General features: G+C 43.9%; 13 protein-coding genes across 13 annotated transcripts; 3 read left to right on the plus strand and 10 right to left on the minus strand.

Annotated features, from left to right (window-relative positions):
- Positions 1-1,833: 1,833 nt before the first annotated feature.
- On the minus strand, positions 1,834-3,189 carry SAMD00019534_044800 (hypothetical protein; the record flags this gene model as incomplete). The annotated part of the gene is made up of 6 exons (XM_012899970.1): positions 1,834-1,869; positions 1,952-2,317; positions 2,393-2,532; positions 2,603-2,757; positions 2,822-2,971; positions 3,038-3,189. The coding sequence occupies 6 exons, from the start codon at positions 3,187-3,189 to the stop codon at positions 1,834-1,836; spliced, it is 999 nt and encodes a 332-aa protein (XP_012755424.1).
- Positions 3,190-4,067: 878 nt separating this feature from the next.
- Positions 4,068-4,901, minus strand: SAMD00019534_044810 (hypothetical protein; the record flags this gene model as incomplete). The annotated part of the gene is made up of 3 exons (XM_012899971.1): positions 4,068-4,361; positions 4,435-4,533; positions 4,617-4,901. The coding sequence occupies 3 exons, from the start codon at positions 4,899-4,901 to the stop codon at positions 4,068-4,070; spliced, it is 678 nt and encodes a 225-aa protein (XP_012755425.1).
- Positions 4,902-6,441: 1,540 nt separating this feature from the next.
- Positions 6,442-9,803, minus strand: SAMD00019534_044820 (hypothetical protein; the record flags this gene model as incomplete). Its single annotated transcript, XM_012899972.1, has 3 exons — positions 6,442-8,238; positions 8,310-9,514; positions 9,632-9,803. The coding sequence occupies 3 exons, from the start codon at positions 9,801-9,803 to the stop codon at positions 6,442-6,444; spliced, it is 3,174 nt and encodes a 1,057-aa protein (XP_012755426.1).
- Positions 9,804-11,183: 1,380 nt separating this feature from the next.
- On the plus strand, positions 11,184-12,318 carry SAMD00019534_044830 (hypothetical protein; the record flags this gene model as incomplete). Its single annotated transcript, XM_012899973.1, has 4 exons — positions 11,184-11,377; positions 11,438-11,703; positions 11,787-11,926; positions 12,019-12,318. The coding sequence occupies 4 exons, from the start codon at positions 11,184-11,186 to the stop codon at positions 12,316-12,318; spliced, it is 900 nt and encodes a 299-aa protein (XP_012755427.1).
- An 89-nt stretch (positions 12,319-12,407) lies between these two features.
- SAMD00019534_044840 (hypothetical protein) lies at positions 12,408-13,403 on the minus strand (the record flags this gene model as incomplete). The annotated part of the gene is made up of 2 exons (XM_012899974.1): positions 12,408-13,139; positions 13,212-13,403. The coding sequence occupies 2 exons, from the start codon at positions 13,401-13,403 to the stop codon at positions 12,408-12,410; spliced, it is 924 nt and encodes a 307-aa protein (XP_012755428.1).
- Positions 13,404-13,969: 566 nt separating this feature from the next.
- Positions 13,970-14,182, minus strand: SAMD00019534_044850 (hypothetical protein; the record flags this gene model as incomplete). The annotated part of the gene is made up of 1 exon (XM_012899975.1): positions 13,970-14,182. The coding sequence occupies one exon, from the start codon at positions 14,180-14,182 to the stop codon at positions 13,970-13,972; it is 213 nt and encodes a 70-aa protein (XP_012755429.1).
- Positions 14,183-15,096: 914 nt separating this feature from the next.
- On the plus strand, positions 15,097-15,463 carry SAMD00019534_044860 (hypothetical protein; the record flags this gene model as incomplete). The annotated part of the gene is made up of 3 exons (XM_012899976.1): positions 15,097-15,105; positions 15,176-15,346; positions 15,413-15,463. 3 exons carry the CDS (start codon positions 15,097-15,099, stop codon positions 15,461-15,463), a joined length of 231 nt encoding a protein of 76 aa, XP_012755430.1.
- A 266-nt stretch (positions 15,464-15,729) lies between these two features.
- Positions 15,730-16,611, minus strand: SAMD00019534_044870 (hypothetical protein; the record flags this gene model as incomplete). Its single annotated transcript, XM_012899977.1, has 1 exon — positions 15,730-16,611. A coding segment is annotated over one exon (882 nt), but the record flags the coding sequence as incomplete, so codon positions are not given.
- Positions 16,612-17,810: 1,199 nt separating this feature from the next.
- On the plus strand, positions 17,811-18,604 carry SAMD00019534_044880 (hypothetical protein; the record flags this gene model as incomplete). The annotated part of the gene is made up of 2 exons (XM_012899978.1): positions 17,811-18,374; positions 18,548-18,604. 2 exons carry the CDS (start codon positions 17,811-17,813, stop codon positions 18,602-18,604), a joined length of 621 nt encoding a protein of 206 aa, XP_012755432.1.
- Positions 18,605-19,225: 621 nt separating this feature from the next.
- SAMD00019534_044890 (hypothetical protein) lies at positions 19,226-20,599 on the minus strand (the record flags this gene model as incomplete). The annotated part of the gene is made up of 2 exons (XM_012899979.1): positions 19,226-19,714; positions 19,787-20,599. 2 exons carry the CDS (start codon positions 20,597-20,599, stop codon positions 19,226-19,228), a joined length of 1,302 nt encoding a protein of 433 aa, XP_012755433.1.
- A 420-nt stretch (positions 20,600-21,019) lies between these two features.
- Positions 21,020-22,479, minus strand: SAMD00019534_044900 (hypothetical protein; the record flags this gene model as incomplete). The annotated part of the gene is made up of 2 exons (XM_012899980.1): positions 21,020-21,052; positions 21,130-22,479. The coding sequence occupies 2 exons, from the start codon at positions 22,477-22,479 to the stop codon at positions 21,020-21,022; spliced, it is 1,383 nt and encodes a 460-aa protein (XP_012755434.1).
- A 338-nt stretch (positions 22,480-22,817) lies between these two features.
- Positions 22,818-24,217, minus strand: SAMD00019534_044910 (hypothetical protein; the record flags this gene model as incomplete). The annotated part of the gene is made up of 3 exons (XM_012899981.1): positions 22,818-23,624; positions 23,714-23,962; positions 24,035-24,217. Coding segments are annotated over 3 exons (1,239 nt in total), but the record flags the coding sequence as incomplete, so codon positions are not given.
- A 399-nt stretch (positions 24,218-24,616) lies between these two features.
- SAMD00019534_044920 (hypothetical protein) lies at positions 24,617-26,154 on the minus strand (the record flags this gene model as incomplete). Its single annotated transcript, XM_012899982.1, has 2 exons — positions 24,617-24,684; positions 24,921-26,154. The coding sequence occupies 2 exons, from the start codon at positions 26,152-26,154 to the stop codon at positions 24,617-24,619; spliced, it is 1,302 nt and encodes a 433-aa protein (XP_012755436.1).
- Between the last annotated feature and the right edge of the window lie 404 nt (positions 26,155-26,558).

The raw sequence follows: 26,558 nt of genomic DNA on the forward strand, positions 1-26,558 counted from the left end.
GTTCCACTACTACTATCAATAGAAATATGTGATGTGATTGTTGTCTTTCATGGCTAGTCGATCGTCCTATCATTGCTGATCAGATGCGTCTACTCAAATGCAATGAATGACAAGTTCGACTGTCGGTCAGGTATGAAATGATTGCCCAATGTTTTAATGTCCGGACTATATTGACATTGATAGTTCTGATCGATGGTAATTCAATCAGCAGTAGCATACATAGGAAGTGGAGGAAGTGGATAGATATATCTAAGTCAGACTACAACACACACTCATCACTGACACTCACTCTCACACCATCAACCCTCCCACACAAACTAACACGATCAGCTGATTGACACCTTTGATCATAAAGACATAGAACAACTCACCACCATCCACAGACTTACTTGACTTGACAGGCGAGTGGTGGATGAGGAAGAAGGACGAGGAGTGTGAGGTGATGTCCATATGCGAGTGGATTCTCCTCTCGTATCCTCATGTCCCACGATCACACCAACTCACACAATCATGATTATAGAGATAGATATACGTAGACACAGTCAGTAAGCAAGTGTAACAGATGATTGGACGCTGGGTCATATGATCAGTGGTCATAAATAGAACTTTATCCATGCCAACTTAAAACAAGCAGGTATAGTATACAACTGTCTGTCTTGTCAATGCCCATGACCCAACAATCCAGCAGCTATTTCATCACCAGAGTTGAGTCGACAGTCCATTCGTCTCAAACAACTCTCCATCCAGACTTCTGTCCTCACCATCAAATCTAATCAATCACCCTATCATCTATTCATCCTATCTATCATCCAATCATCCGTCCATTCAACAATCATCATCATCACACGTCGTTGCTTGAATCAACTTCTTGGCATTGGAAAGGTCTCGGATTGATTGCTGTTAATCTCTTGTTGTATTATACACCTATCCCCTGTTTATCCATACTCTTTGTGAAAGTACCTTACCTACTACTCATCATCCAATATTATAAAGTATCTCGGCTCAAAGTTCGGCGTCTTGATACTCTTATAACTCCAATCCGCCAGAGCTCACATACCAACTTAAAAGTGATCTCAGCTCATTACCTCTAAAACATATACAAATACACTCGGTGTTATAATTATTCCAGCAACAACTTAAAGTATATATATACTTTCTATTCCTTTTAAACAAATACAACTACAATAATAACAATGCCACCTATTATGGATCGTTTGCCAATTTCTCCAAGAAGTCTAATCGGGTCAATTGAATCCCCAAGTCTTTCCAGTTCCCAGAACCTGGAACCACATAGATCACAATCAGCCAACTTTGAATATACCCTAAACCTTGACCATGATGTAAGTACTCAATATAACTCCATAAAATCAATTAATAGTAATACTAATATTTATTTAATACATTTCCAGTTACAAACTCCTCTGAATCTGCTACAAATCCAAAGCAAGTGTAATGAGAAACAATGTGCCAGCTGCAAGAAACATATATCAGTTGACACTGTCAGACATTGTGACCGTTGTGGTAAAGAGGAGTACTGCTCTTCTGATTGTAAATACGCCCACTGGTCCAATCACAAGAAGTTCTGCAGGAACTTGGGCATGGTGATCAAGATGAAGAAGATGTACAGTCCCAACTAGTAACTGAACACCCAAACTAAATCAAACAAACTCGAATCAATGTAATGCCAATAATTATTACAATATATTAAACATGTAAATAAATAAATAATTAAATACTTCAATCAATCAAATAATTGATGAATGCAATGGAATGGACATGGAAATGAAATTATATATATGAAGAAAGACCTAACTGACTTGATTTATTATTGTATTACTTGAAGTAGTGAGCTGGAATCTTGTTTTGGCTCTGTAAGTTGATGTTAATGTACTTGGTTAGTATTGTGTTTGGTGGACTATAGACATGCCAATCAATGGCCATTAAAACATACCTTAAGAGCTTGAAGAGTGCTCATTGCATTGTTGATATCCCATCCACTGTGGACCAGACACTCAAGAGCAAATTCATCCTTGAGCGAAGTCATAGAGACGAATTGCTTGATGAGTTGGTCTTGGTCGGGAGTCGCTGCTGCGACTGGCGTTGGGACGCTGACAGGAGCGGCTTCTAGCGGCTCAAGTCTGGGGAATCTGACATAAGGTCTGATGTGGAGTTGTTCATTCAAGATGACCGCCTCCCAGCCTTGTTTGGCAGCTTCCGAGTTTGGTGCCGATGGTACCAACACAAAAGTGTGATCGAATGATCGCTTGGTGCAGAAGGATGTCTCTGTGAAGAATCCATGTGTGATAACGTAGAGTGCCTAGTATTGGATAGATTTGTTTGTTTGTTAGTACCATGGCAATGAGTGAATGAGTAAGTGAGATAGATAACATACATCAGTTGACTCTGGTGTAAGCTTTGGCACCAAGAATATATCGACAACTGGCGTAGTCAAGTTGTGCGATGTCTGTGGGAAGATCTTGAAGAAATTGTATATCCTCTCGATTCCAACAAAGAGTAGGTCGGTCCTTTTCTCTATAATATGTTATTGGTTAGTCAGTTGTCCATAAGGTTGGGTTTGAGTTAGAGTTTGAGCTTGACATACCCAGGTTTAAGCTTTTGAGGAGGTTTCTGTTGTGCCTCTGATAGTTCTTGGATGCTCCTCGGACGTCGGATGCTGTGAAGGTCATCGAGAAGACAGAGTCCTCAGTGTATGCCTTCACAATGTTGATGCGATCCTTGTCGAATGTTGTAAAGTATCTGAAGAGTAATGAGGAATATGTTAGTTATCAGTCGGCCAGTCAATGGAGTCGGTCGTACATACTTTTCGAGGAACCTATAGGCAAACTGTTGTCTCTCAATAGTGTCGCTGTAGCTTGGCCTCAAGGGCGGGATGGGGCTGGGAGGGAAGTCAGCCGGTGTGAAGGCGACACCATCCAGGAATTGTAGATCGGGGAATCGCTTGGCAACCTCCCTGTTTGATTGATATAAGTCAGTATGTTGTTTGAACTGAACTATGTATGATTGATTGATGACTTACATTCTGTAGTTTGGCTTGCTTGATATTGGGTTGTTGGTGAGAACGAGCTCACGTAGTGGGAGGTCAGAGAGATGGTCCAGTTGACCAAAGTCATCGATCCTGTTCGAGTCGAAATTGTAGTTGATCAGGTTTTCCAACTTGAATCTGGTCATCAAGTTGAATGGTGCCAGTGATGTTATATTGTTGTGTGAGAATGATACTGTTGTGGCCTAAGTGATGGAAGTAAGGAAGGAGCAAGGACGAGGGTTAGTAGTAAGTGACAAACAAACATAACAATGAACAAGGAGAAGATGGTGAGAGAGAGAGGGAAGGGAGCATTTGTGTGAGTCAATTGAGCTGAGTGTCGATGAATGGAATTGATGGATGATGAGTGTTGTGTTGTTGTCGTCGTCGTTGGTTGTGAGGACCGCCAAGTGGATTGGATTCGAATCGCCATTTGAAAGACTTGATGAAGTGATGTTTCTTCCAACAAGAAGAGAGATAACCGCGCAGTTGTTTGTTACCCATTTGTAAAGTTGTGTTGGTATTTGTAGTTGATGTTGTTGTTGTTGTTGGCTGGTGTCTTAGTTGACGCGTTGGAGGTAGTTGATTGATTGGTTGGGTGTTGTTGTAAGTCAATGTTATGTTGTGTCATGTGTTTGTCATAGTCGTCAACTAGACGTTGAAGGTAGTCATGTTGTCAAGTAGGTAGGTAGTTGTTGTTGTTGGTCTGGGTCTTGGGTATTCACTTCTACATTCAGGTTATGCAATAGCCTTGCGGGGTCCAATCACACCCTCTTTCGGTTCCGTTCCCTGACACGAGTGAGAACTGGGCTGGCCGCCGGGGCCCGGCGCGCAGTGTCTCCTCGTCAATCTCGTCTACGCACGACTGACTAAACAATTGTGTCATGCATGACGGTCGTCGGGCTCGCTCACGCCTCACGATGATGAGAGCGTGCGTAAACCAACCAGAGAGATGGGTGTGTGTTTACAATCGAACGATCGATCTTTTGATGCCATGATTGAATGACAGACCGAGGTAGTCGATTGATTATGTTGTTGTGAGTCTATATACCTTTGGGCACTTCTCAGAGATCAACTTGTAGAGTGGTCGCAATGTGGCAGACTCGTTGAAGTTGATGGAGAGCGTGGCGGAGAGATAAGAGAGATTGAGGAGAGGACTATCGTCCTTGTACTCCTTCTGGAGGTGCTGCTCGAATTTTTGCACATACTGATACTGGTTGGTACCGGGCTTTATACCTTTGCCACCACCCTTTATATCTTGGGTTTGACGTCGTTCAACTCTTCCTCCAATTGGTGCTTGTGTCTCTCTTGCGATTGTTACCTTGAAGTATGTTATGTTAGTTCGATAATGACCATATGATTGATTGATTGATTGATTGAGTGTATAAACTTACTTGATCGCCGCCATATCTAAAGTTTGACAGGTTGGCCAATGTCTGTGCATCATCATTCTTTTCCAAAGTCAGGTAAAGCTTTCTATTTCTAAACTCATGCTGTGTGTTTGTTGTTGTTAATGTTAATGTTAGTCACTCATTCATTCACTCATTCAATCACATTCATTCAATGTACTACTTACACCTTTGAATACCATGCCTGGTTTAACTGTCCTGCTGCGGAGGTAGTCCATGACATCTTTAGGGTCGACTGTTGCTGGTAGTCCTTCTATTACAACCTTTGGGCCAACGTCTTCTAGACGAGCGACCTGGAACGCTCTGCCCTGTGTACGAGGTTGTCTGGTACCACCGCCGCCACCTCTTCCTCCGCCAACCAAAACCTGTCTTGAATGGCCTGTACCTGCACCGCCACCGCCTCCTCCATATCCGCCACCTCTTCTTCCACCGCGTTGTTGTTTATAAGACATCTTCTTTAAGTATGTATCTGTGTATCTGTATTTGTAACTGTATATCTGTATTTATGTATTTGTATATTTTGTTTATAATATATTTTTTTGTACAATGTTTGTTTTGTTATATTATGAATGAATGACTGATTGTCTGAGTATCTGTAATATAATATAATGTTATTGTGTGTGTATGTGTGAAGATGCAATAGATTGAGAGAGTGAATGATGTTAAGACAAACAAACACGCATGTTGTATGTTTCAAGTTCGCAAAGGTGTGTAAAACTTATGTAATTCTCACAATTCAAACTTGTTTATAAATAAATAAAAATCAAATGTTTTTTTAGCAAGTGAGTTCACTAGGAACGAATGAATGACCACCAACAACCAGATCATGTTGACGTTGCTCTCTTCATTTGTTTCATTCAATCATCTCTCTTTCATGTATGTATCTGTATACACTTTTTTATATCATCCATCACGACATCAACCATCACAACTTCAACAACAAACACTTTCTTTCTATGATGAAAAACAGGCATTTGTCCGATATGTCTTACATATGGTTCCCATGTGTATCTAATTGTGACGATAAAACACCGCTACCTAAAACAATTCCTGATATTATAACTACACAATCAACAACTTATCACTCTATTCATCCTTGTTAACAATACATTGTTATCAATCAATACTAACCTTTCTATTCTTTCCCTCAATATTATACAGTTATATAATGAACGTTTGATGATGTTGGTCCAAAGTTTGAAGTCCTGTCTTTGTTGATTGAGTTTATAAAAGGTAAGCAAGCCATTCCATCACATTACATCTTGGATGTTTGTTATATTATACATATATGATTGATTGTTATAATTTGGATGATGAAGTAATTTGCGTATGACATACTTCATGGCCTAATGTACTTATTGGAATGCTATGTTGTTCTGATACCATTTATTGTCTCTGATCTTATTATAACAGTCAATCAACAAAACAAACAAACAAACGAACCATCAACAACATCAACTTCGATATCTTTGACAAAGCATGTTCTAACCCATCCTTATTACTCAACTTGTAGGTAAGATTATAACAACCAATCATCATAATGTATATACAATTAAACAATAAACAAACAAATAATTCAAACATAACTTCTCCCAATACTTTGTCTTTGTCTAATTTCCTCGATCGCCACTCACACTTCCTGAATGATGGAGGACAATGAATGATTGGAACTTGTATCAAAGACGATGAGATATACTTGGTCACTTGTGACACATATATTATACACTTTATTAGGTGAGGTGATATGTTGGCTTGGCTAGTAGTACTACTTGGTTGGTTGGTGGTGGATATAATGAGAGGAGGAGGAGGATGTTGGTGCGATGAATATTATTAATGACCGGTGATGGCGGATGCTTGATCTGGTTTACCCATCTCCTTATGTGTGCCGAAGTACCCTTTGGCTGCGGCTATTGCCATCACCACTTCTGCAGGTCTAATTATTGATTGATTGAGGTTGATTGAGTGAAGTGATGTGAAGTGAGGTGATTATGTTTATCCTCTGTGAGAGGACAGCATTGACTTGCGATCAAAGTTGTCGGACACCTTGAAGACGAATCGGTCGATCTTGTCCTCGGCCTCTAGCAGCACCTCGTCGTCGTCCAGAACTCGCTCCAGACCATCGCGCACAATGTACAGACTGTACTCTTGTTCAAACTCCTTGGCCACCTTCATCTTCTTGAGCACCATCTGGCGCACGTTGCCACAGAGCGTGTCATAGCCAATGGCGAACGAACAGAACAGCACATCTCCAAAGCCTTCCAGACATATACGCACGACAACCTTGCCTCTGCTCTCTGGTGTAGGTTGTGGTGTTTGTTGAGGTGGTGGCGCCTGAGGTTGTGGTGTTTGTTGCTGTGGAGGTGGTGATGGCACGCGCTCGGGCTCGGGGGCAGGTGGTGGCGCAGGTATAGATATTGAGGAGGCCTTTTGCATGATGCTGTGCTCGGATGGGCGGGGACTGGTTGGTTTGCTGGATGGCTGCGAGCCGCCGGATTGCTGGGCGAAGCCATATGGGTCGTACTGTGGCTGCTGCTGCTGTGCCTTGGCTGATGGAGTGTGATGAATGAATGAGAGCTCCTCATCCAGCTTGTCAAACACAGACATAATCGAGTCACGCTCATTGAGAACCCTCTTTGGTGGTGCAGCCGCTGGCGCTGGCGTGGGCTTGTATGAGTTGGCATTGGAGTTGGAGTTGGAGTAAGAGTTGGATGATGGCGCCGAACCCAAGGGTGGTGGCGAATCATACATCGATGAGGATGATGTTGATGTGGATGGCGTAACCATGCCCATCATCTCCATGAACCTCTGGTTCTCCTCTTGCTCCTTCCTCATGATCATGTCCAGCTCGTCCTCCAGATCGTCGATGGACGTCGACTTGACGATTGGTTGAGATGGCGCTGCTTGTTTCGGTCTTGATTGTTGTGGCTGCTGTGGCAGTTGTCTAGGTTGTTGCTTCATCTGTGGTTGCTTTGGCTGTTGTTGTTGTTGCTGCTGCTGTCTCTGTCGTTGCTCCTGTGCCTGCCTCTTGGCGGCCTCTTCTCTCTCAAACTCTTCGCGTTGCATACGCTCCAGCTCCATAAGCTGTGCCATCTCGTCGCGATCCTCCTTCTTTCTCCTCTCTTCCTCCTCCAAAAAGTCAAAGTCCTCGCGCTCATTCTCCAACATCTCAAGCTCCAGCTGATGGGCCAATCGCTCGGCCTTCTCCTCAGCCTCCTTTCTTGCTCTCTCCTTTGCAGCCTTCTCTGGGTCGTCCATTGGTGCGCGTGCAGCGGGCACTGGCTTGGCACCAGGCTTAGCCATTGGCTTGGCCATTGGTTTGGCAAGAGGCTTGGCCATTGGCTTGCCAGCTGGCTTGCTAATTGGTGCGCCAAGTGCAGGTGGTCTGGAGTTGGCTGCGCTGGGGTCTGGCGCAGGTGGTCTTGACACGGCACCGTTTGGTGCAGCAGCCATTGGCCTGCCAGGTCCAGGCGCAGGTTTCACGCCACCAGCAGAGGGCTTGGGTGCGAATGACTTGGCGCTTGGGGCACCTGGTGCGCTTGGCAATGGTCTGGTGTTGGTGGTGATCTCTGTTGGCTCCATGGCGGGCTTATCCATCGCGCATGCTGACAGCAGTCTATTCCTGTCCTCTGCCTCGCCAGACAACTTGAAATAAAAGAATGAGAGGTAGACCATGAACGACTTGTCGTCGGCCACGTCCTCCTGCCAGCAGTTGGCGTCCAATATCTTTGGAATACCAAGGTGTGTATGTGCAATGTCCAATATAGTCTGTGCTTGTTCAATTCTTGATCTCTGTTGTTGTTATGATTGAATGAGTGAGTGATTGATTGGAGTGATTGAGTGATTGGAGTGATGATACATACACTGGCGAGTGAATCTACATTGATAAGGTGTGATTGGTAACGTGAGATGAGGTAGGCAAATGCCAGGGGATTGAATAGTGCGGATGGTCCATCGACGATGACTGATCTGTTGACCTCTTGAACCTTGCGACCGCACCATCCAACAAGCTTGTCCTTGAGGACGTACTCCTTCTCACCATTGGTGACAAAGGCCACAAAGATGGACCAGAGCAGTCTTGTGACGGTCCTTGGCACCTTACACTCTATAATGTCGTTGGGCAGGATCTTGCCATAGTCACATCCCAGTGACTTGAGGCCCTCGAGCACCGCCTCCACATTGCTTTGACTGTCGTACACTGTCTTGCCCTTGCGATATCTGACCTGGCGGTCAAACAATGCGTCGATCACATTGACCAGGACGCTGCCATCATTGTAGCAGGCAGCGATGTTTCTGCTGTGTTGCAGACCGGAGCGACGACCCACAACATACTCTGTCCAGCGCACCAATGTCGCGGACAATGTCTCTGGGTTCTCTACCTTGGCCGCCAGCTTGGTGGTCAGGTCCTTGGACGAAGGCACAAAGGACATTTGTGATGGGGCGTGGCCGCGCGATGTTGAGTTGCCGCCCGTATAGGCGGTGGTGGCGGCCAGCTCTGTGGCCCACGACTGCAACTCGCTCTGATTCTCTGACATGAGTGTGTGGCGCTCTGAATTGGAGAGCGTGATGAGGATGTAGGGGCCTTGCTCGCTGGCCTTGAGGTCGATGACGGCATTCTCCATCAACAGCTCGATCTGTGGCTCGGTGTCCTCCTCGGACGAGTAGAACATCAGGTGATTGCCCGATGTGACGGCCCACACCTTGAAGAACTTGCCAGCCTTCTTCCTGAGCAGGTAGCCCTTCATGCCTCGTGGGCCGGATGGGGCGGACGACACTGGTGCCTGCTGAGACGCCATGGCCGGTGAGCCTGGCGCACCAGAGCCATAGGCGGTCGGGTAGGCACTGGTGAGTGATGGTGAGCCCGATGTGTTGGAGACGGCTGCACGTTGTTGTTGGCTCATTGAGCCGCCCTGTGCCGAGTTGACAACATTCATCGATGAGCCAGCTGTCTGATTATCAAAGTTCATAAACTCTCCATTAATATTCAAGAAGTAGAACTTAAAGTCTCTCTTCTCCAGTCTCAATATAGTCTCATAAGGGAAGTCTGTCATCCTAAGTGATTGGCGTACTATTGTTCAATTGATTGATTGATTGATTGATTGATTGATTGATTGATTGATTGATTGATTGAGTGAGTATGAGTGATTGATCACTTGTGTCGCCGTGATTGGTTGACAGGACATACCTCCACCTTCAAATACGAATAGATTGAAGAGGCCAACACCATTCTTCATGAATAGCTTCTTGCCAAGCTTCTCGCAGACCTCTGCTGAGGTAGTCTTTGGTTCGACCACCATTGTCTTGTAGGCACCACCCTGGTCATAGACCTTTAGGATCTTCTTTGGAGTGTCTGCCATGGTCTTTTCAAATCTTCGGAGATTAGATCAATGTTTTGTCGGAGTCCTATATATATATATCTCTATCTATCTATCTATCTACTGTCTATCCCTGTATGTATGTCAATCTATCTGTTGTCTGTCTATCTATCTATCTTTAGCACTCGCTATTAGGTCCTTGCCTGACTTAGTATCTGTTTTGACAAACAAGTTTGATTATTATTTGTGTGGTTATCCCAACTGACTAAGTACGTGTGTGTATGTGTGTGTTTGTTTGCATTGTTGTTGAGGACCAACCAAGGGTCCTTTCCGTTGAACCCTAAGGACCTCACTCACTCATGCTACCCTCTGACAATAAAATTAAAATAAAAACAGCGGACCAGTAGGAGGAGGAGGATCAGCAAAGCCCGATAGACATTGAATGAATGAATGACATACATACATACATACACACACAGATTGATTCATTCAATCATTCGATAACATTAGTAAGGCATCAGGTCCAAATGGGTTATCTTGTAGACAAGGTGGGGGTTGGTCATTCAGCCCCCCGTATCCAATTCAATTAAAATCTGAGTCCTCCATGGCCCACCCATCAAAACATCAACGGACTATCCATCATTCGTTGTTAAAATAATGTGCATAAGAGACAGCCGGTCTTTCCGAATGTCAACAACAAGAATCTGACTGACTGAGTGACCCATTTGTGATTGGAGTGGCACTCACTTACTTACTTACCTACTTCGACCTGGTGGTGTAATTCATACAAAACATATCTATCCCGCTATTCTCATCCCGATGGTATTAAGAATGATCTCTCCTATCTCTTTGATTCCTTCTGGGATACATACGGATTCCCATCATCGCCCAAACCAAGTCTTTGCAACTACTCCACGGTATTGTTGTTCTGGTATTACTTCTTACAAGGTTACAATAAGACTAGTATATTGTTCGTTCGTTCATTCATTCAATCGATCGATTGATTGTGATCGAATACCTGTATTATCTCCATCATCATTATTCATTCTCTCATTCATGTACAATAGTAGTTATACTTATGCTTGTGAATCACGTGACCCAATCATGCAATTGTCTTCGTTGAAAAAGTGTTGATGAACTAAATTCTTTGCAATGAGATGATGACCAAACTTGAGACCACGCGACCATTCTCCGCTTCAGATCTGAATCATTCATTCATTGATGAGTGCACTCAAGAGAGAGAAAGAGAAGTCATTTTAGAGAATCAGTTGCTCAAACATTCAAAGAGAGAATTAGTAGTATTGTACAATAGATAGATATAAAGGAGAGAGAGTCATTCACACAAGATTGATATAATTGATTGATCAAAAAGAGATAAGATATATTAAAGTTAAAGTAGAATTAAAGTAAAGTGAAGTGAAGATGAGACAGTTTACATTCCCATTGAGTACAAAGGATGAAGAGTTGTTGGAGCCATATAAGTATATTTCCGAATCACCGGGCAAGGGTATCAGAAAGGTCTTGATCGAAGCCTTCAATCATTGGCTAAAGGTCGACGAGAAGATCGTTCAAAAGGTGGCCGACATCATCCAAGGTCTACACATGTCAAGTTTATTGTATGTCAACCAATCAATCAATCAATCAATGAATCAAACTAACTTACACATATACAATAGGATTGATGATATAGAGGATAACTCAAAGATTAGAAGAGGTATGCCTGTGGCTCATGAGATATATGGTGTGCCACAGACGATCAACTGCGCCAATACTGTGTACTTCTTGGTGATGAATGAATGTAACAATCTGGGCAATGCTCAAGCCACCACAATCTTTATTGAGGAGATGGTCAGACTGCATAGAGGTCAGGGCTACGACATCCTGTGGCGTGATACCAATAGATGTCCAACCATCGAAGAGTACAGTGCAATGGTTCAAGAGAGTATGGGTACAATGTTATGTCCAAGGTGTGCGGAAATGTCTCATATCATATAACTAACTCTGATCATTCACTCAATCAATCAGAGACTGGAGGTCTATTCAGACTTGGACTGCGTCTTCTTCAATTGTTCAGCCAGAACAAGACTGATTACTCTGGCTTGGTCGAGGACATGGGACTATTCTATCAGATCCGTGATGATTACATCAACATTGTATCCGATGATGTATGTACACACATTGATCAATCACATGACACTGTCCACTACCATGTACTAACATCCCCTGCCATGCCACGCCACGCCATGGACACTCATAGTATCACCTGAACAAGAGCTTCTGTGAGGATATCACTGAGGGCAAGTTCTCATACCCGATTATAAAGGCCATTCATTCGCATCCGGATGATAGACGCCTGTTGATGATATTGAAGCAAAAGACAGAGAGTGTGGACATCAAGAGACACGCCGTTCAATATATCAAGAGCTGTGGTGCCTTGGAGTCGACCAAGGCACACATGGATCAGCTGCAAGAGAAGATCGTCAAGCAGATTGAGGAGCTAGGTGGCAACCCATACCTCCACGCCATCCTCAAGAAGCTGGATCAGAAGCAGGTCTAAGGATCATTGATTGATTGATTGATTAGCGAATAATATATATAATATATAATATAAATGTACATGTATGATACAGCGGCAATCAGCCCGAGTTAGACAACTTTATTGGATAGCGAGCCGAGGTGTTCGATGGAACAGGTGACGTGGTCGCCTGGCTGGAGGAATATGGGTGGACTGCGAGTGAAGCCAACGCCCGCTGGTGTGCCGGTGAATATGATGTCGCCAGGTGTCAGTGTGAACACTTGGCTGAGGTATGAGACGACCTGTTGCACGGGGAATATGAACTCCTTTGTGTTGGAGTTCTGCATCACCTTGCCATTGAGTGTTAGGTTGATGCCAAGGTTGTTGGGATCGAGCACTGGTGCAGTATGGACATCGCCCAAGTGTGCCCACGATGGGTTGATGACGATCGATGGACCGATCGGACTGAACGTGTCGAATGATTTGCCCAGCGACCATTGTGAGCCTGGCTTGCGCAGTTGCCAATCGCGAGCACTCACATCATTGCCAATAGTATAGCCAGCCACATAGTCGAGCGCCTCCGACTCTGGAATTGAACGACCCTCACGACCAATCACGATGACCAACTCGACCTCATAGTCGACCTCATCCGATGTCTTTGGTTTGATTATGTTGGCATTGGGGCCAACTATTGAGCTTGAGAACTTTGTAAAGATCACTGGTTCTGATGGTGCTGCCATCTTGGCTTCCAATGCATGGTCCTTATAATTCAATCCAACGCCAATGACCTTTGGCGGATCAATGATTGGTGCCAGTATCTTGACCTCATCCACACTGATCCTACCCTTTCCAGTTGCAATGATCTTGTTGTATTTGGAATGAGTTAGTCATTGAGTGAGCTTGCCACGATCAATCAATCAATCAATCAAACTTACATCACAAGCTTGCTTCATTGATTGTTTGCCATTGGCCAATATTGATCGCATGTCATTTTTGATTGGACTGTTGTCTGTGGTCAAGTCAACAAGTACTCGACCATTGTCCACCAATGCACCAATACCATGTCTTCCAGTTATCTTTGACTCAAACCTAACAAGTTTCAATAACAAGTCTTCGTGTTGTTGCATTATTATTATTTGTTTGTTTGTTTGATATTTGTATATATCTATATATCCTTGTGATTATAATGATTGTAATGAATGATTATTCATTTACATTAACATAACTTACTCCTCCAGATGAGAAGGATAATGTCGTTGGCGACTGTTCTGATTGATCATCAGGAGAAGTGTGTGTGGGTTAGTGTGATAAAATCCCCCGCTACCACACATCCAACACACACTTCCAAACCTCTTGGGAACCAGCAATCATTCGGTTGGGGGTTGTTGATCTTGGCAATTGGGAAGTTGATGTGCCCCTTCGCTTACTCCACACACACACACAGACACACAATCAGGATGGGATAATGAGAGATCAAAGTATGCATTGCAGACTGCTTGCAGTATACTAGTACTTTATTTGGTAACTGTCAGGTTACTGGCCCAATCAAATATGATAATAATACCTGTTCTGAAGGCTGAAGACCTTTCCTTCCTTACTTCTTTCCTTCATTATTGTTATTACTTGCTTGTTGTTGTTGCCACATGAATTGAATGAGAGTGCTGGCTGGCTGATTGGATGGTTGGCTGTCTACTCATTCATATGATGAGTTTAGCCACTTTAACAAATCCTTCCTCTTGTTGTCATTCTGTTTGTCATCTTTGGTCTTCTTGATCTTTAGTTTGATCTTGCGTCCAGAGATGACACTCCTTCTTGACTTTTCATCTTCACTACTGTCATCACTAGACTCCTCGCTACTACTACTGCTACTCTCACTGTCGCTGCCATCACTTCCATCTGAGTTCATATACTAACCATTATGAATATAGTAATCAATCAWMATCAATCGAGGACAGGGACGATGTGTTGGTATATTGTATTTTGAATGATGTGATGAGGTCATTGGATGTGCATTGTTCGTCGATTATCATTGCCCATCCATGTACCATGCGGGGTTGTTGCTTGGGGTTAGTCATCGGCAAGGTAACGTGATCATCATCCAGGATGTCTATAGTTACTTTTGATAGTTGCACAGGACCTTTAGCCTTCTTATCCTTCTTCTTCTTCTTTTTGTCCTTCTTGTCCCTCTTCTTGTCCCTCTTCTTGTCCTTCTTCTTGTCTTTCTTGTCCTTCTTATCACTACTCCTTTTCTTCTTACTACTACGATCTCTACTTGTACTCCTACTCCTACTTCTACTCTTACTACGATCTCTCTTCTTTCTGTCATTCTTCCTATCACCATCTCTATCTTTACTTCTGCTCCTACTCCTCTTTCTATCGACCTTGTCAATGTTCGCATTCGTGTTCGTATTTGTGACTGAGCTCTGGCGGTCTCTACTCCTACTTCTACTCCTGCTGCTCTTGTGTGCATCACGATTTGGACTGCGATCCCTGTATAGATCACGCCTACTATCGTTTACATTATTATCATTTCGACGAACAGTAGTATCGCGACCATTACTTCTACTTCTACTTCTACTTCTACTCCTATCTCTATATCTATCGCGTCTGTCTATATTCCTATCACGACTTGAACTTCTACTTCTACTTCTTCTCCTTGAAGACATGATGTATGTATCTCTATCTCTCTCTTTCTTTGACTTGAGATATTTGATTGATTCGAAATGATGGAAGAAAAATCCAAAGTGTTGTTGGACATGGGTTCATTCTTGACATTACTTCAAACAGCTTATTTTTATACAAATACAGATACAATCAATCATGGACAAGGTATACTATATATAGTTGTGACAGGTATAGATAGATGTGTATGTTATTAACATACTTGTATCAAATGTAGCTGTTTAATGTTGGACGATTGGTTGATTTCCAGTGGAAGCTAGGTGTGTCAGTATCATCAAACAAGTGCGAGCAACTGAACACTCCATTCATTTCAGTCTTTGTCAAGGTATTGGACACCAACAATCAATTGGCATCACATTCATTCGAGTTGTCTGTACCAGAGTTCCAAGTATGTATCTCATGTCGCGACCTGAATGAAGCTCACTCACTCATTCATTCATTCAATGATGAACAGGACTTTGCACAGCAGTTCAAGGACATGTCAACTCTGATGGACTCATTGTAATATATATAGCATGATGTACGATCACTCAACAACAACCCTCATTAAACATTCGATCGATCGATCATTTCGAACTCATTCAGTCACTCTTGATCAATGAGAGGAAGATGAAGTTGTGGACATGGCATGGCTCATTGGTAGATACTACTATAACGTTTATTTACAAAAAGGGTAGTTGATCATTGATGGAGATAGATAGGCGAGCGAGCATTGCGATCGACTACTTGATGTCAGATTTGTTGTTGTTGTTGTTGGCGACAGGGTCTTCAGAAGCCATAGAGACGGGTGGCATTTCCCTGGAAGAAGTCGGTCTGTTGCTCCTTGGAGAGGGTGGAGAAACAGTCACGACAGAACTTGAACCAGGCCTCGTAGTTGTCATGGACGGGCCAGTCTGATCCCCACATTAAACGCTTGGGAGTGAACCAGCGCACGAGATGCATAACGTAGGGTGCAACACGTGAGTTGTACTCGGTGATGTCCTTCTCCTTGCCAGCCTCCACCGTCACCTGATTGTAGAATCCAGATATCTTGACGAGTGAGGTCTGCGAGTTCTTGGCGATCCACTCAATGTCGGCCTTCCACTGGTCGAATGCGGCCTTGTCTCCATTGATCGATGGCTTGGCGGCATGGTCAATGACGACCTTTAGACGAGGGTAGCGGATGAGGAACTTCCTGAGATGCTTGAGATGGCCGGGACGGACCAGTGCTTCAAACACGATGTTCTTGGAGATCATCCAGTTGATCACTGGGGCCAACTCCTTCTGCAGCATCCAGTCCTCCTGCGAGATGTTCTCCAGCATGGGACGAATGCCCACCAGAAGTGGCTTGCCATTGAGGAAGGTGGAGTCGTACATTTGCTTCAAGTTGGTGATGGTGGTGTCGCCGCCAAGCATGTCGCACCAGCCCACCACACCCTTTACAAAGCCTCCACTCTGCATGGCGATGTTCAACAGATAGGATGTCTCGTCCACTGTCGGTGCAGCCTGTACCAACACACAACCAGTGACACCAAACTTTGTTGCGGCTTCCTTATAATCATCTATTGAGAAGTCCTTATAGAGTGAGGTCATTGACTCATTTAGCCAATCATAGTCGCCTCTCTCCACCTTCCAAACATGACAATGTGAGTCAATATAGTTAATAGATGACATCTTATTTAAATATTATATTATATTATATTAGATTGTTTGTTTGATTGATTGATTGATTGATTGTATATATGATTGATTGAATGGTTGATCCTTTTATAACATGTTCACTTATCCATCATCCAACCAACAAGTAAATGGAACACAATAACAACTTTATTATCACCACTTCAAATCAAAGGGTAAAGGTGGGTGTTGTTGTTGCTTTTGCAACTTGATTGCTTCTTTGGGGAATGATGTAGCACCAAGGTGTTTGATGCCAAGGCTAGTCATCATGGCAATAAAGATGGATGAGGTGGTCAAGGTGATTGATGAATCAATACTCACACTTAGATCATTCACACACACACTCACTACTTTAATTAACAATTAAGAGAACAATAATTGGATCATTCAATTCAAACAAAGAAACAATCAATCAATCAACACTCACCTCTCTCTTTTAGACTACTACCCATTAACATTCCAAAAGATATAAGTTAGATGGGGGAGGTGGTCCGGGCTGTGGACCAACCAAACAATCACTCAATGTTATTGACCACAGTTTAGTTTTAATGAACATGGTCCCTTAATAGTTCCAAGCTAAGCAGGCAGTGATAATAATAACTATTTCTAGATTTCAAAGATAGATAAATACACTACTACTGTTACTGTCTTTGACATTGAGTATCAGTAGTTTATAAATATATGAAATGTGTGACAGATTGACCAAACAACAACAACAATTCCAAGGAATGGGAAAATCCTTGGTTTGGTCTCCAAGACACCCTCAAGTTTGAACCAACAATTCTCGGCAAATTGATCTGTTGAGTCGTGGTCGCCTGTGACTTGAAACATAGTCATAAGATTATAATCACTCTCTTTGTGTTAGTTAACTCAATCTCTCGACAGACATACAGACAGACAATACAGTGCTGAGCATTTGAAGGTGATTAACAAATACCTCATCTCACGTCACGTCACGCGTGCAAAGAGCAGCTCGAGCAATTGCAATGGACTACGATGATGCCGCATCACCAGTGAACATCAGTGTGAATCATCATCAGCATCATCATCTCCATCAAAACCAACATCAACTTGTTAGTGCAGCGGCAGCAACAACATCTGCAGCAGCTCCTACATACAACAGAATGATGATGATGCCTGGGCTTCAGCTTCAGATGCAAGGACCGCTGCCTCTGCCTCATCCCCACCACATCCACATGTCCCAAGCATACTACCCCTATCAGCCGCCTCCACCGTCTGCACTGCCCACATCCTTCAACTCTGTCGACTCCTCCTACTACACAATGTTGCCTCATGCTCATGGATATTACGCCGCACCTCTCCCACCCCCCACGGCCCTCCCTCAACAACAACCCGGAGCCTCTGTTGTTGTCACACAAGAGGTATCAAAGCTATGGGTCGGTAATCTGCCCTCGGACACACAGGAGGATGCTCTGCGAACGTTCTTCTCAAAGCATGGCACCGTGGAGTCGATACGAGTCGATGGCAGATGCGCATTCATCAAGTACACAGAGCATGATGACGCTGAGAATGCCATCAGGCTCACCAATGGCAGTCTTTTCGCGGGCAACAAGATCAAGACCAATTGGGCAAGCATCAAGACCACCATATCATCCAAACACACTCAACCTCCACTTTTGCCGCTGTCTCCTCCTCCCTCAGCGCCACTCTCTCCAACACAAACCTCCACTGTCATCACCTCCATCAACTCATCATCAATCGAACATATTGATCCAAACACAGACATCAACAGTACAATCGTATGTTCCATCCATGGTTGATTGGTTGATTGATTGATTGATTGATTGATCAAAGTTCACAGACTAACCCTTCCTTCGAATCTGGGACCCATTCCCCCCTTCAATCAATCAATCAATGCGATCCAGTCGACTACAGGGAAAACACTCTCTCCTCCGCCACTGGACAAACTTAGTATAGAAGAGAGGGAGCATCTGAGCCATATCATTCAACACCTGGCGCCAACCTATAAGTCGATCGCTGTAAATATCATATCTTGTTGGCTGTCCGGATAACAAATCCAACTTCTAACACCATCCATGGCCAACCAAACAGGAGGCGAAGGATTGGATATTACTTCACTTTAGATGTGGACAATCAATAATGTCATTCATTGCATCAAACATACAATCTTTGGAACGCTACAGCAGCAACATCATCAACAACTCCAATCACAGGATCAGTATAGTCTACTTGATCCATGACCTATTGAACTTTGGCCTTCTGCGACGAAGGAAGACCGATCGACTGGACCCCATGGCAGAGCTCATCGAGCCCTGTCTACCCAGCATCTTCTCATCACTCAGCAACGAACCAGACCATTACCGACAGATGGCACATCGTGTGCTTGATCTCTGGGAGAAGCGACGAGTTTATCCAACCAAGCAACTCCAGTCTCTTAGACAACACATTTAGTTCATATATACACATACACGTACAACTGGCAGCAAGTGATTGCTGTATCCAGTTCATCAATATTCCTCTCCATGTCTCCATGGTAGTACACTGACTGTTTGATTGAATGATAGAATGATAGATTAATTGGTTTGATTGAATGCTTGGCATGGCGTCGACGAGAGATATGTTGCGCGACTTAGAGATAGGTCTGATCGATTGGCGCATCATCAGTGTGTCCCAATGAGACGATGCTATCAAACATGACTGTGTAGAGGTAGAGTATCTTTTCGATGGCTGCTGGATCCTTCTTCCACATGCTCTCAGTGCTGTCAATCTCCAGCTCTAGCTGGTAGACGTTGGGCGGGAACTCGAGCGATGAGTCCTGCTTGCACTTGATTAAAGATTCCTTCTTTAGTTGCAGGTTGATGCTACAGTTGGCAAAGCCAATTGATGGCAGCAGTTGGATGCTTAGTGACATAAGGGCCTCGCGCAGGAAGGGACGTGCCTCCACCAGCCACTTGGTCTCCTTCTTGGTGGTCGAGTCGGACTTTGTCAAGAACAGCTTCTCGAACTCCTTGTCGCTGCACTCCACAGACTTGCTGAAGGACAACAACTTCTCAATCGACGAGAAGTACGACAGGCTCTCAATGTTGAATGATACATCGCTGGCTTGTCTGATTGGTGTCTGTGTAACAGGGGGGAAGACAAGGTTAGCTGGTTATTCTCCAATGTTCACGCTATCACGTGCTCCACTTACCTTTAGCTTAAGTACAAAGTATGGCTCGTTGTCCTTGTTCTCAGTCTCTGTCCGCTCTACAACGGTCATGATCCATTGGTTCTTGTATAGGACGTGGAGTGGTCCAATCGATGTGGTGGTGTCATTGAGCACAGGGTACTTGCGACACTCCTCCTCGCGCTCTTCGTCGCTCTTGAACAGTTGCTTGGTCTGCTTCTTCTCCTCCTCATGTTGCTTCTCCTCGTCGTCCTCTTGCTCGCGCTCTTCCTGCTCTGATTGTTCCTTCTCCTTGATCATCTCCTGCAGGACAGCCTTTCTCGAGACACTCAATGGAGTCTCATAGTTGGTGTTGTACTCGCCTAGCACGTAGCCCTTCTCTCCATCCAAGTATGGCACTGGCTTAATCTGTGACACATGTATTCTCTTTGATTGCAATTTACAGTTGAGTATACACCAGCATGCGCCACCTTGTTGTTTAGTAGTTTGTTGTTGTTGTTGTTGTGGTTGTGATTGTGATTGTGATTGATCAGGTTGTTGTTGTTGACTTGGTGATGATGTTGATATTGATGATTTATTATTTGTTGTTGATGTGACATTGTTATTATTACTACTACTGCTACTACTGTTTACAATTGTAGTTGCACTTGTATAATATCTGATGTATGTGTTTGATGATGATGATGATGATGATAATGATGATAATTGATTGAGTTGTTTGATACTAGTTGTTGTGGACCATGATGATGATGACAATGCACTTCGACCAATAGGTGTAGTGCATGATCTACAATGTTGAATATATTGTATATTTCTTAGCAACCCTAGTAGCTTCATTGTTTATTCTATTATTATATATATATCTTCTTCTTCTTATCTATCTATATTTATCTTTATCTCGAGATTTATGTTACATGTAAGTGATTGAATTAGAATGAATTGGGAAGATGAAGTGTCACATCCCATTGATATTTTTGAAGAGTTGTTCATCACCCACTTGAAAAACCCTTGCCCTAACTGTATTTCAAGATAATTGTAGTTTATTCTATTGGCAACCTTATTTTGTTATTAGTCTTGGCATACCATTGATCATATATATTGTCCAATCTCTCTTCTGAGTTGACGCCCTCAAAGCCATATGACTCAATCGATTGGAAATCATCTTCGTCTCTATAGGAATAATAAAATGAACTTGGAGGATATATACTTGATAGTATTATATTGTCCAAATGGTCATCGATGTTATCCTTAATATAATCATGACCACATGAGCAAGAACATCTTGACATCCTTGGAGTTTCGAGACGGTAGTATAGCGTCACATTGTTGAATTCCATTGATTTGTCTTGAAGCTTGTAGAGAAGTACCTGATCTTCGAATTTATAATCATCCTCGTAGAGTAAAGGATTGAGAATATGAAACTTTATGATCACGATGGGATGTCTGGACTCTGCCTCAGGTACCAGTCGTTGATGTTTCCCTTTGATCATGGTGATCTGTTCATCGTTATCAAAGACAGTAAGGGAATTGAGTCCACTCTCGAGCACAAGTAGTGTCTGACGGAACAGTCCTCCGCCAAATTGTTGCGCATTACTCTTGAGTGTGAGAGTTTCCAGATTGCCGCTGTAGCCTCCCCAGGCACACATTGCATTGATCCACAAGGTTGGCGGAACATGTCCGCAGATCTCAATGGTCAGGTGGCAAAGAGAGGTCATTCCCGAGATGAGAGTAGGTAGTGCCTTGATGATGGTATAGCATGATGAGTGGTAGAATTGGTAGAACTTGAGATGCAGTGAGGTCAACGCACATGTGGTCTGGCCAACCATCGTGCACAACATGTGATAGATGTTGCTGTCTCGTCTGGATGAGATTGTCAGTCGCCTGATATAGCCAAAGTCAATGTCAGTCTCATTCGTTTGTATCTTGAGTTGTTGTAAGTTACGATTGGACGAGATCAGTTCAACGATTGATCGATCACGGATGAATCCAACCGATAAAGATGTCAATGATTGATTGTATCTTAGAAAGTCGAGGAATGCTGGCTTGTAATCATTGTATCCACTCATGTTGCTGAGACGCAGTTTGAGTGTTGTCAACTGATCATTCATTTTTAGTGCACCAAAGAAAGCCTCTGGATCTTGGATGTGATGGGCAGTGAACGATCTCTTGCATCCCAATGTAAGACTGTGAAGTTGTTTGAGAAGGCTTTCAGCAAAAGTGAAGTCGCTGGCATCACCTCTTATCCGGATGCGTCTAACATTTGGCAGCTGAACTGCTTCAAGGTATACCGGTAGCTGCCCATGGTCATCAGAATCATACATGTTGAAATCGAACAACAATGTTTGAAGACGTTGAGCGAGTTGTAGGTTCGGCTTGATTTCGTTGGACCAGAAGCTCTTGGCATCCTCAACAACAAAGTTATTGAAATGAATGGATGTCAATCTCCCATTATTGCTTTTGAGGAAGGACTGGAAGTCATACAATGATTCATGAATTACCAACTCTTCGACGTGACCAAAGAGCAGACTTTGGTTGGACTCCTCTAATTGGATATTACTCGATGGCAAGAGGATATTATTGTTGGTGATCAAACGGCGTATCGTCTTGAGCAGGCAGTGTTGCGAGCCAAGATGATCGAAGATATTGTCTGATTGTTCGTCATCTGGGTTGATCATTTTGAATGTGGCCGTATCGATGTATCCTGCGCTATCCCTCATCACTTTGAAGAATTGACGAGATACCAATGACAGTTGTAGTCTATACCTTAAAGGCATATATGCATTTCCAGTCCAAGCATATCTGATGATCTTACGGAGGAGTATCACATCACTAAATACCTTTTCAACAGCATCCATTATATATCAGATATTACTATTATCTTGTTGTAATACATGTTGTCAAATGAAGCACAACTTGGTTGACAAAGAGAGAGCATTTTGAACCCTTACCCTAACCCCAACCCTTACCCTACCCTTACCCTACCCTAACCCTTGGATGCATGTTGATCATTTATTCATTCATTAAAGATGGATGATCCTAGTTGATCTAAAGCTTAGAGTGATACATGTGTTTGAGAAGTTGACGTTGGAGCATACTTCTGGAGGAAGCTGACGGCATCGTTGTAGATCCACTGGTAGGCGTTCTCACCCCAGACGAAATCGATGTGCGAGTAGGATGGCATGAACTTCTGGTACAGGAGATGGTCGCCCAGCTGTGGAATCAGCCACTCGACGTCGGTAAGGTCGGCCAGATCATCGTGGCCACCGTAAAAGATGATCACTGGTGCCAGGAACTCGGTGATGTTGTACGAGGGTGGCTCCAACTGGCCGTACTTCTCAAGGTTGCCCAGTGGGCCGTAGCTGTACTTCCTGTAGCCATGCTTCTTGCACTGCGACCAGTGAACGACGTTCTGCACGGACGTTCCGCCTGGCTCGTGTGCCATGATAACGGGAAGACGAGTGTTGTTGATGTTGCTCAGGTCAAAGCCCATGATCAGTCCGAGGAAGTTCTGGCACATGTCGGGGCTGGCGCCACAAAGCACTGGCATCAACTTTTGCATGGTTGGTGTGTCTGGCAAGAAAGCCTTCTCGCCCAACAGCTCGAGAATGTTGGCGAGGTCCAAGTCGGCCATGACGTCCAACAGCTCGCTGGTGCAGTGTGTCACGCGGACCACTGGAGCAAACGCCACGAACAAGTTAATCTTCTTCACCAACTCAGGGTTGGTGAATGCAATGAATCCCATTGTAGTGCCCTGTGAATGTCCAGCGTATCCAACTGTCTCATGTCCAGTGACGCCAAGCACATAGTCAACAACAGTTGGCAAGTCATACTCTGCCATCTGATCAAAGCTCCATGCCCAGAACTAAGTATGTTGATTGATTGAAATGAATGATTTAGTGAGTGAGTGATCCAGTTTGTCCATGATCCATGTCCAATCAATCAATATCTTACCTCCTTCTGAGTTGGATTATACTTGATGTGAGAGTTACTGTAGGTTGTTCCTCTGACATTGCTGATCCAGACATCGAATCCGGCATCGGCCAGAATGAAGCCAAGGCTCTGATAGACATTCTCTTGAATGACCCAACTGGTGCCAATGTCCTCTACACCATGCTGTAATATAACTGCTGGCTTGCCATTGGCAGCGTATGGCGCTGGGTTTGGTTGGTATCTAGATGCAGGTATTCTTTGAAGAGACAACTGATTGATTGATTGATTGATTGAATGAGGAGTGAGTGTCAGGTGATGATAGATGGTCAATGAGAGACATACGATGAATCCGTCTGGAGTGACGACATGATGGTCCTCCTCAGCATAGCCACGTGCAACTATTATCTGTGAGATGTTACGTTTGTCATCGGGGTTCTCTTCAAATTGTGAGTTGGCATTGATAGTTGTTGCCAACAACAATGAGACGACAACAACAAATGAGGCTAATGTAATGATCCTCATCATATATGTTTATCGTTTATATATATGTATAATGTTATTAGTAGTAGTATTAAGAGAAATGAATAAAGTTGTTTGAAGTGTTGTTGGAGGTGTTGGGACCTCATCGATTGTTGTTTGTTTAATTGGGGTCAAAGGGAGGAAGGGCTGCAAATCAACTCAATCACAAGCTCCATTTTGATGGAGGATATTTCAAGTGAAATTTGCAGATCAGGTTGGAATGAATGAGAATGCCCAATGTGGTGACGAGATGACCCGAGACAGAATGATTGGAAGTATCTCAGAGTCGTCTAAAGTGCTTTATAAGGTTGTGGCTCGCGTCTAACTATCGGTCGGCTATATGTTGGATGATCAATCATCAATGGATCAATAAGTCAAGCAAGCATGCATAGTCATTCGGTTCAATCAAACACTGGATGGTTGAGAGTTTGATGAATGAGGTACCGATGATGATGGATGTGTTGATTCTGATACTGTATGTGTTGTTGTATGTGTTGTTGTATGTTGTTGTTGTTGATCATTAGATCCTAATAACGGAACTAGGATTGATTGCAGTATCAAGGCAACTACAATAAATATTATCGCCATTACAATCATTTGCTTATAGTTAATGTCTAGACAGTGGGATGCCAGTGAGGGGGTGGCGTTAGTCATGCATGTCTTGATGATTGATTGATTGCCGGAAGGCCGGCCAGGATAACAAACATACCAATTAATCTGGGTGTCACTTTGTGAGACTTTAGAGAATAGTTGGCGGATACTGAACAGACTGATTCGTTGTCGGGAGAGAATGTTACACCAGTGATGACAAAGTCGTGTGGCTCCCAACGATCGACACGACTCAGTGTCCCAACTTTGATGGCAGTGACGTTGCTGTCGGCCGTGCCAACGGCGAGTGTCTTTTGATTGGCACTGAGCTCCATACATGTGTTGTGCATCTTGCCGTGAATCTGTTGACTGGCCTCCAGCTTGCCAGAGGCCACCTTCCATTTGCCCACGTAGGTGCAGCCGCCCACCTTGCCCGACTTGGGCCGCGACATACATGTCAGCAGGTTCAGTCCGCCGTCAAGGAAGCGACAGCCGCGGAACGTCAGCTCCTGGCCGCCAATGTCGTAGTGGAGCACCTGCTCGACGCGCCCCGAAAGCAGGTTCCAGACCTTGCACGTCTTGTCCTTGGACGTGGTGACCATGTACGTGTTTGAGTTGTTGACGTCGAGCGAAGTAACTTCATCCGTGTGGCAGTTGTTGATCTCGTGCGCCAGCGTGTACGCGGGCACCTCCCAGACCTTGATGGAGCGGTCCGAGCCGGATGTGACCAGCAGGTCGCCGGCCGGACTGTAGCGGCAGCAGTACTGCTCTAGTGGCACGTTCTTGACCTGTGCGCTGCTCTTGCTGCTGGTGTCGCTGTGCGTCATCTCCTCCTCGCCGCTGTCGCTGCTGTTTGGGCTGCCCACCTCGGCCTGGAATCGACTGACCGACTCGAACTGCTTGAAGTGTACGAATGTCTTGTTGGAGGCGTTAAAGTTGACCACGTAGCACTTGTTGCCGATGCTGTAGGCGAACGTGTCGGCAGTGGGATGCATCGCCAAATTAGTTATGCAGTCAGCTGTTGTGTGCTCCGCCAGGAACGTGAACTTTGTGCCATTCCACTTGAACAGCGCCACGCCGTTTGGTATGCCAGTTTTAGATGCGCCACCTCCACCTCCCACTGCCAACAGCTTTGACTTTCCGCCACTGGCACAACAGAATATTGGGTATCTCAATGAATATTCAGTTATTGATGTTGGTGTTGATGATGTTGATGATGATAATGAATGATCGCTTGCATTCTTATCTTTTGATGATGTTGATGTTTGTTTGGTATCTGTTGTCGACGAAGATGATGATGATGTCGTAGCATCAGTCTTCTTCTTATCCTTTCTCTTTGTTGTTGTCGAAGACATTGTTTGTAATTTATATAAATAACAGACAGAGAGATTTCTAATCTTATGATTATGATCTTCACAAACATGTTCATTCATTCTTTCAAAACTTGATGATGACAAGGGTGGGTGGTGAACAGTCATCAAAGGTTGACCACACGGTCTTCGATTCCACCAACACAATCAGTCATTGGCAACACACTGTTCTAGTCTGATGTCTCAATTAACAATCATTATATCTCTATCTTTGATTGATTGATATTCCAACCAACCAAATATATGAACTTGAGTACCATCCAACACGATACTATCAAATTTGTCCGAGACTTATCTACTGACCATCAACCAAACCCAACAACAGATAATGATGATGTTATGTAATTGATTGATCGATTGATTGGATAATCACAGATTGGATTGAGAAA

Source organism: Acytostelium subglobosum (assembly GCF_000787575.1).
Source record: "Acytostelium subglobosum LB1 DNA, scaffold: scaffold8, whole genome shotgun sequence".
Lineage (NCBI taxonomy): Eukaryota > Evosea > Eumycetozoa > Acytosteliales > Acytosteliaceae > Acytostelium > Acytostelium subglobosum.